Below are 9,276 nucleotides of genomic sequence, written 5' to 3'. Positions count from 1 at the left end.
AAATATGTCAAAATTACACTTTTTGTGAAACGGATAGAATATTCAAAACTAGGCTGGGAGTTCGGCTAAACCGGGTTATTCGGGTCGGTTTGTTCGGTTTGGGAGAAATTCGGTTTTAAAAAAATTCCACCGAATAGACCCGAATTGAAATTCGGTTCGGGTCGGTTCGGAAGTCGGTTTATTCGGGTCGGTTATTGGCTAAAATTTAAGTTCCGAACATGAACCGGATTTTTAATTTCTTCGGTTTATTCGGTTTCTATTTCGGTTTACATATTAGAAAAGAAAAAAAAATACTCTATTACAAACCCAAATCCAATAAAATAAAACCCAAAAGCCCAATACAATTAACAAAACCCAAATAAAAGCCCAATATAATTAATACCCAATAAAAATTTTAGGGTTTTGACAAGGATATGAGCTGAGCGGCTGCGGCTGCGGCTCCGGTTGTGACGGTGACGGTGAGTCGGTGAAGGTGACGGCGACAGCCGCGGTAAACTCCGACCGTCCTATTCCAGCTTTTAAGAGAGATTGCATTGAACGAGGTTGATGAAGAAAGGAGAATGGAGATCGTAGAGGAGAACAAAGAAGATCAAGATGGGTTGAAGGCGGATTGAGACGAGAACGAAGAAAATTAAGATGTAGAGGAGTCTTAGAAAAGAAGGAAGGAGATGAAGAAAGAAGAACTGAAGAAGAATGGAGATCGTAGGGTGGAGGAGATGAGATCTTTTACCTCTAGGAAATGAATTAGATCTAGGGTTTTTAAGTTTTTATAGTGTGTTCCCCTAAACCGATCGGTAACCGAATACCGAACCGACCCGAACCGAAATCCGATTACCCAATTTAATTTCGCCGATCGGTTAGGAAGAAGCTGTTCGGTTTACGCCGATAACCGAAAATGTCGGTTTGATCGGGTCGGTTTGATCGGTTTGATCCGAACTCCCAGACCTATTCAAAACAGATTAAAACACAACATATCACCAACATAATGATGGGACAAATTCGGTGGTCAAGGAAATCAGTTGTGTGTGTATTCATTGCTTATCCTTTCGAAAAAAGGTACAAAGGATTTACGATCTCGAAACTTGGGCCTATTACAGTCTTTCAAAATGTTGTTTTCATCAATAGCCATTGGCCACTCCTAATTCGGAAGTGTTAACTTATTAAAAAAAAAAAAAAAAATCTGTGTATTTCAATTTCCGATACGTTTGAGGTTTATTCAAAAAGATGACCTAAATATTTTCTTTCTTTCTTTCCAATTTACCGGAAACAAATTAAGGATATTCTTCCCAAGAAATCATAAAACCGATATACACACTCGAGACAAATGATCATGTTGGTCCAAAAATAGTGAGTATTATGTGAAAATTTAGAAGAGAAATATGTTCGTTAATAATCAAGATACTGCGCTAAGATACAAAACTAACGTTTGGTACATGTTAACTCTTTCGAATACTTAAAAATTCTTTATCGAGCCAGATTTTCAGATAAAATACACATATCATTTCGACACGTGCATATTTGTTTAAAATATTTCAAATTAGTATCATAAGGGGAATAGAAAAAAAAAATAAAAAATAAAACCAAAACAAAAAGATACTCCATAAAATATGATAGTAATACATAATAGGGAAAATGACTAAACATTATCTCTACCTTTTGGAACTCTTCAAATAATACATATTTTTGTCAAATTGTTTTATTTCTCATAAAAGTTGAAAGTTCAAACTTTTTAAAATTATTTATTTTAAACACGATATTATTGGTTTTTTTTTGGGGTTAAAAACTCTGGATATTACTTCCATTAATTTATAAAAGTGACGTCTCTTTTTTCTTAATGATACTTATGTGGCATTCACATCTAATAGAACTAAATCAAACCAAAAAATTATGAATTAAACCTGAACGTCTAAACCAAAAAAAAAATTACTCAACTTTTTGCCAAATCTCGCATATTGTACAATGTCAGGATATATTATAAGATGAGGAATTAACAAAACAAACAAACAAAATTACAAAAAACAGAGCCACAAGCTCCATAAAATATGAGAATAGTACCAACTTTTTTTTTTTTTTTTTGAACTAAAAGAATATTACCAAATTTTAAACGTTAAAAAGAAAAGAAAGTACCAACTTTTATAAAATGAAAAAAAAAAAAAAAAAAAAGAGTCAAAGCACGTGGCTAAATGAATCGGCCGGTGGCCCAGAGTCTCCAATAGATCTCTTAATAACTGCGTAGTCTGAAAAAGGAATCTTCCTTCCACGGCCCGTAAATTCACTATTTTCAATTTTCATTCACATTTATTAATTTCCTTTATAAATACAAATTCAATTCTACACAATAATCATTCATTACATAATTTACTTCTTTCTTTAAATCTACAAAAAAAATCTAGTCGCCACTGTTTCGAAGAGATGGCTTCTGTTTCAACTCCTTTTCCGATTTCTCTCCACCCAAAGATCGTACGATCAAAGCCGTTGAAATTTCGAGTTTTGACCCGTCCGATCAAAGCTTCCGGGTCAGAAACACCTCCTGATCTAGCCGTAGCGACACGAACCGGGTCAAAAGATCTTCCGATCCGGAACATACCGGGAAACTACGGTTTACCAATCGTTGGACCAATCAAAGACCGTTGGGATTACTTTTACGACCAAGGAGCTGAAGAGTTCTTCAAATCAAGAATCCGTAAATACAATTCAACCGTGTACCGAGTCAACATGCCACCGGGAGGTTTTATCGCCGAGAATCCACAAGTTGTGGCTTTACTCGACGGTAAAAGCTTCCCGGTTTTATTCGATGTCGATAAAGTCGAAAAGAAAGATCTCTTCACCGGTACTTACATGCCTTCAACAGACCTCACTGGCGGTTACCGTATCCTCTCTTACCTCGATCCGTCCGAGCCTAAACACGAAAAGCTTAAATCATTACTTTTCTTCCTCCTCAAGTCATCTCGAAACCGGATCTTCCCTGAGTTTCAAGCTACTTACTCCGAGCTCTTTGATTCTTTAGAGAAAGAGCTTTCCCTTAAAGGAAAAGCCGATTTCGGCGGCTCCAGTGACGGAACCGCCTTTAATTTCTTGGCTCGAGCTTTCTACGGGACGAATCCCGTAGATACAAAGCTCAAAGCCGACGCGCCCGGTTTGATCACTAAATGGGTTTTATTCAATCTCCATCCGTTACTCTCTCTTGGTTTACCGAGGATTATAGAAGATCCTCTCCTCCATACATTTAGTCTACCACCGGCGTTAGTCAAATCTGATTACCAGAGACTCTACGAGTTTTTCTTCGAATCCGCCGGTGAAATTCTCGTTGAAGCCGATAAATTGGGTATCTCACGAGAAGAAGCGACTCACAATCTTCTCTTCGCCACGTGCTTCAACACGTGGGGTGGGATGAAGATCCTTTTCCCGAATATGGTTAAACGGATCGGGCGGGCGGGTCATAAAGTCCATAATCAATTAGCGGAGGAGATTAGATCTGTGATTAAATCCAACGGTGGAGAACTCACGATGGGAGGGATTGAGAAAATGGAGCTAACCAAATCTGTGGTTTACGAATGTCTCCGGTTTGAACCACCGGTTCCGGCGCAATACGGTAGAGCGAAGAAAGATCTGGTTATCGAAAGCCACGACGCGGCGTTTAAAGTCAAAGCCGGTGAAATGCTTTATGGTTATCAACCGTTGGCGACGAGAGATCCGAAGATTTTTGATCGAGCGGATGAGTTTGTACCGGAGAGATTCGTCGGAGAAGAAGGAGAGAAGCTGTTGCGGCATATATTGTGGTCGAATGGACCGGAGACGGAGACTCCGACGGTGGGGAATAAACAATGCGCCGGTAAGGATTTCGTTGTTTTGGTGGCGAGGTTGTTTGTGATTGAGATTTTCCGGCGATATGATTCGTTTGATATTGAGGTTGCTAAGTCGCCGTTAGGAAGCTCCGTTAATTTCACGTCGTTAAGGAAAGCTAGCTTTTAGGAGCCAAGGGTAAATTTGTAATTTCTATGTTCGCAATTGTGTATTTTCGTTTACTCGTTTCGTGTGAATTTGATAAATGTTGTATATCAGTCACTCTGCTTGACTTCTTTTGTTGTTTCTTAATCATAATTAGGGTGAACTGACTTGTGTCCCCCACGAAGTTTCATATAGTATTATAACTACACAGATTTCAGATCTCGTTCGCAGTCCACACAAAATGAAAGTTAAACTTCAGTTTCCCCCTAAATCGAAAGTTCGAGATCTCAGTCCCCATAAATTCGAATTTCGTGGTTTATCATTGGTTTACTGTGCCGAACTCGATGCCAAACCAAAACCCAGTAGAATAAACCGACTTGAAACCCGATTCGAGTTATCACAACCCGAAATAAATACCAGTTTCAAGAATCCCCAATTTGAGAAATCTAAAAACACTAATTTCGATTTCTTCTCTTCAACCTCTTTGATTTCAATTTTGTACATAAGTCTGAGCTCAAATATGAGAAATTTATCCGGAACTATGAGTGGAGCATCAAATGTGGCACAGAGAAGAAGAGTTGTGGGTGTACCGAAGATGTGTTGGTATGGAGCTACAAGTGTTCATCGTCTTGTATCAGGGTTTCCTCTTGCAGACCAAATCCGGTGGCCTCTTGATGAACGACTACAACATTTTTCTCCAACTCATTCGAATCCATCATTCCCAGCTTCGCCTCAAGATCAATCTGGGGATTTTTGGTTTTTGGGGATTTTCGGGGTTAATGGTGCTAAAACCGGTTGGTTTCTGGGTAAATCCGGTTTAGTTTCGTTTTTAAGCGATTAATGGTGTTTCCGACACAATAAACCAATTATAAACCACAGAATTCAAATTTATGGGGACTGGGGTCCCGAACTTTCGATTTAGGGGGAAACTGGAGTTTAACTTTCATTTTGGGTGGACTGGAAAACGAGGTCCCGAATCTGTGTAGTTGTGGTACTATATGAAACTTCGTGGGGGACACGGGTCGTTCACCCTCATAATTAAAGTTAAAGTTTGTATAAAACATACAATCTCTGAGACCATTTTTAAATACACCGAGTGTTTTTTTTTTTTTTTACACCAAAAATTACACGAGTACTCTGAACTGGATATTTAGTTTACAACATATATAAAACATACATTAACCAAATTCAAAATTATCAACTTAGGATTAATTTTCTTATCCGAATTGAAAATTATATAGATTTGGAGATTTTTTATTACTTAAATAGAAAGAATCTTTGAACATACATGTTAATTTTTGTTAAACTCAATTTACAAGCTAAACGAAATAACAAATTAAACGGCATTGAACATATATCGTCATTAAACTCCTATTACGAGGTATCTTAAAATAGATGTACGGTTTATACTTTGAGTATTAAAATTGGTAAAATAAATTGTTACTGTAATATTTTTCGATACAAAAAATATTGTGTATTTTATGGAAATTGAAAAATACTTGGTGTATATTTGTAAAAAAAATCTGTTTTTTTATAATGTGATGTTTTTTTTACAGGTTTATTTTAATGCCCATAGACAATTTTCTATTTTGTGCCTTTTGTGGAATATCGTTAGCTTTCTTAATGAAGATAATAAATCTTCCAAGAGATGGGGCTGAGAGAGTGATAGTTTTGGAGTTTTGCTTCTCTCTCTCTAGTTAAGTCTCTTTCCTTGTGTTGTGTGGAGCCTTTCTCTCGATGATGAGTGTCTAACAATGATATATTCTAGGAATCAATATTACAAAGAAGACTACTTATATACTTTGGAGAGAAGTATGATGGGAGTATGGGACCATATTCTAACCAACACTTCAAGAAATTCAGCATACCAATGTTCCACAATCACTATTAAACCAGACCCATTCGATTCTATATGCCTTCATCTAGGTCTAATGATCAGTAGTTAACATAATAATACCCTCTAGATTTATATCTCTTGATTATCATTGGTTATCTCAAGTTATTTATAAGCCCTAAAATATAACTAAAGTTTTCTCCAAAAATATTTTGGATCCAGTGCAAATACACTTTGCACTTTCCTAAAGCGGAGCATGTGTATATTTCATCTTTTTCTTCTTTTAAACCATTCATATGATATACTTAACATGTGCTAAAAGACATCTACACGGTTTGATTGGAGATTGTTTTATACTCCATTAGTTTTAGAGAGATTTGAAGGAAATTGCTTATGGTGTCACGCTTCACTAACATCAGAAAGAAGTGTATAAGAAGATTATCATGACTTTCACGTAGACATATTTTTCGTTCCTTCTCATCATTCTTCATTGGATTGTCAAAGTAAATCTAAAGTGATTTAAAATATCTGTAAGTTTTAGGAACCCTATTTGAATGACCAGAGAAATACCACGGGCCGAATGGTATGGTACGATTAATCAAGAAAGATTTCTTATTTTTATTGTGTCGGACTTTTTTTTTTCTTTAATAGGAATGTGAATATCATTAAATACGAAGAGATGATGTTTTGCAAAATAATATAACCTAGATATTAAATCTTGCCAAAAAAAGAAATAAAAAAAACAAGAGTTACCTTAGTTTTATAAGGCGCCTATGCGCAATGAGAGGTGAGGCTCAAGGTTCATCGCCTCTAATAAACGAGGATAAGCTCTGTCACAAATGCCCTCGTTCCGGGACTCTTTGAACTGAAGCGCACCTGACATCGCTATGCGCCTATGAAAGAAAAGTAATTATGCATAAACTTCAATATTTACTTAATTTTTATGTTTCCAAAAATATTTACATGTGAATTTATTGCTAAAACCCTAAACACTTTTTGCATATAAACCTCTTCTCACGTTAAACTACTCCAACCTCTTTGTCTTTTCATCTCCTCACATGCAATAGTTTTTCTTCTCTTCTCTAATCTAAATCTAGTATCTACTCTTTATTCTCTTTATTTTTTTCTTATTCATCAACTCATCATGTCTGATTCAGTTTCTACTAAAGAACTTGATCCAAGAAAGAAATATGCAACTCATGTTCCTCTTAAACATGGTAGTTGAATGTGTATCTATTGTAAAAACAGTCACAAATTGTGGAGTTCAACGTGGAAAACTGCATATTGTTGGAAGTTTTAGGAATGTTACTCAATGTTCTCTAGTTCTAGATCATGTGAAGGAAGTAGTCAAAAATTTCAGGTTTAAAAAGGCTAAAGTTAAAGTCAGTACTGAAATGATGCCACCACCAGCCCCTTTATATTATGATTATGATAATGAGGAAGAAGAATTTGAAGTTCAGCCTAGTCAAAGAGGTCAGTCGTCTTTAAAGAAACGTAAAGTTTCAATAGACATATAAAGGAAGTAAAGAAAACAAAATATTTTTGGAGTATGTGATAAGGAATTTAGGACAAAGTATGTGGTGCTATTGCAAGGTGGTTCTATGATACAAAGCTTTCATTTAATACAGTTAACTTTGACAGTTTTAAAGAGGCACTTGAGTTAGTTGGTCAATATAGTTCCGGCTATAAGCCACCAACTATGTATGAATTATGAGTTCATCTGCCAAAAAAAAAAATAAACGAAACAGAAAAACAGTTGGTAGAGCTAGCATAAGACATAATAGACAAATTAAGGCTATTCAATCACGCCTGACAGATGGCATGATTCAGTTTTACAAAAAGACATTATTAACTTTGTTGTTAACTCGCTAAAGGGATCAATTTTCATCAAATCATTTGATATATCAACAGTTGTGAAAGATTTAATTTGTTGTATGATCAAATGACAAAACAACCACATTTGTATTGGTTTTCTTGTGCAGCTTCTTGTATAGATCTCATGTTGCAGGATATAGGACAAATTATGTGCATGAATGGCTACATCTATAGTCACACTTCTCATGTGAATATGATGAGAAAATTCACAAACCAAGGAAATTTACATGGACTTGATGTTACTTGGTTTGCTACATCATTTATCACACTTGCGCAGTATAACATGTTGAGGAAAAACTTGAGGAGCTTTGTGAATTCCCATGATTGGAATGATTTCAAGTGGCCAAAAGAAGTATGAGCAATGAACGTAAAAAAATCATTATGCAAAACAGTTTATATCACAACATGTTCTATGCACTCAATTTGACAAAGCCTCTAGTTAAGATGCTTAGGTTGGTTGACGGAGAAAAAAATTCACCTATGTGGTACATCTATGAAGTAATTGATAGGGCTAAAGATTTCACTGCTAGGACCTTCAATGACAGAGACAAAAGTAACAAAGATGCTTTGAAATCATGTATAGGCGATGGAATTATCAACTTCATCATCCTTTGCATGCTGCTGAGTACTTTTTAAATTCATAATTTCAGTATAAAGAATATGCTAGATTAATTATGAAGAGGTTTTGAAAGATTTATACATCACCATTGAAAGGTTGGTTATGAAATTGTAACTCAAGATAATATATCTAGAGAGTTGGAGCAATTTTAAAATGCTTCAGGAATCTTTGGGATTCCCATGACAATAAGACAAAAGACAACAAAAACAGCAGCTGGATGGTGGTCTTCTTATGGAGGATCTACACCAACACTTAGAAACTTTACTATAAAGGTTTCATTTTGAGAAAAATTGGAAAGTGTTTTAATAACATCTCCATACCAAAACAATGAATCAATTGGCTCAAGATCGGTTGAATGACATGGTGTTGTTAAGTACAATCACACTTTAAAACTCCCTTACAAGAGGAAATACACAATTAATCTCATTATCCTATAAGATATTGACAATTATAATGAGTGGCTGGTATGAAGAATGGATGGGCAGTCTCCCAATAAGTATAATGATCTAGTGTTTGAAGATAGTTATTTTAATATGGGATGTGGTAAGTAGAGCATTTGGAGCTAATGAGCATAGCCACCTTACTAAGCCAAAAAAGCATCACCATAGTCTTCAAGCAGAGTTAGATAAAGGGAAGAATACAACCACTATCTCCACTCCAAGTCCAAGACCATCTTAAAGTTTATCTCGAACTCCAATGACTTTGATTTATGAAGATGATAAGAATGAAATTGAAGAAGATTTCAGAGGAGGAGATAAGTATAACGAAGTGTGTGTAGAAGATGATGATGAGACGGATTTTTAGAGTTTTTGACAACTAGGGTCTAAATGGTAACCGAGGAATCTGGCTGAATCCGGTTGAATTACTGAATCTGGCTGAATTTTTAGTGATTTTTAGCTGAATCTGACTGAATTTTTACATTTTCAAATGGTAACCGCTGAATCTAGCTGAATTTTTTTGTGCTTTTCAGCGTAATCTGTCGAAATAATTAAGACTTAAC

The 9,276-nt window shown here is 35.7% G+C and overlaps 1 protein-coding gene and 1 pseudogene across 1 annotated transcript; both read left to right on the top strand.

Moving 5' to 3' along the window:
- The first annotated feature begins 2,322 nt into the window (after positions 1–2,322).
- Positions 2,323–4,132, top strand: LOC9301581 (allene oxide synthase, chloroplastic). The gene has a single exon (XM_002865461.2). The coding sequence runs from the start codon at positions 2,413–2,415 to the stop codon at positions 3,970–3,972; it is 1,560 nt and encodes a 519-aa protein (XP_002865507.1). The 5' UTR covers positions 2,323–2,412; the 3' UTR covers positions 3,973–4,132.
- A 2,794-nt stretch (positions 4,133–6,926) lies between these two features.
- LOC9299842 lies at positions 6,927–8,293 on the top strand (annotated as a pseudogene).
- The last annotated feature ends 983 nt before the right edge of the window (positions 8,294–9,276 follow it).

The sequence above is a fragment of the Arabidopsis lyrata genome (genome assembly GCF_000004255.2).
Source record: "Arabidopsis lyrata subsp. lyrata unplaced genomic scaffold ARALYscaffold_8, whole genome shotgun sequence".
NCBI classification, from domain to species: domain Eukaryota; kingdom Viridiplantae; phylum Streptophyta; class Magnoliopsida; order Brassicales; family Brassicaceae; genus Arabidopsis; species Arabidopsis lyrata.
This window is presented reverse-complemented; position numbering and strand designations above follow the sequence as displayed.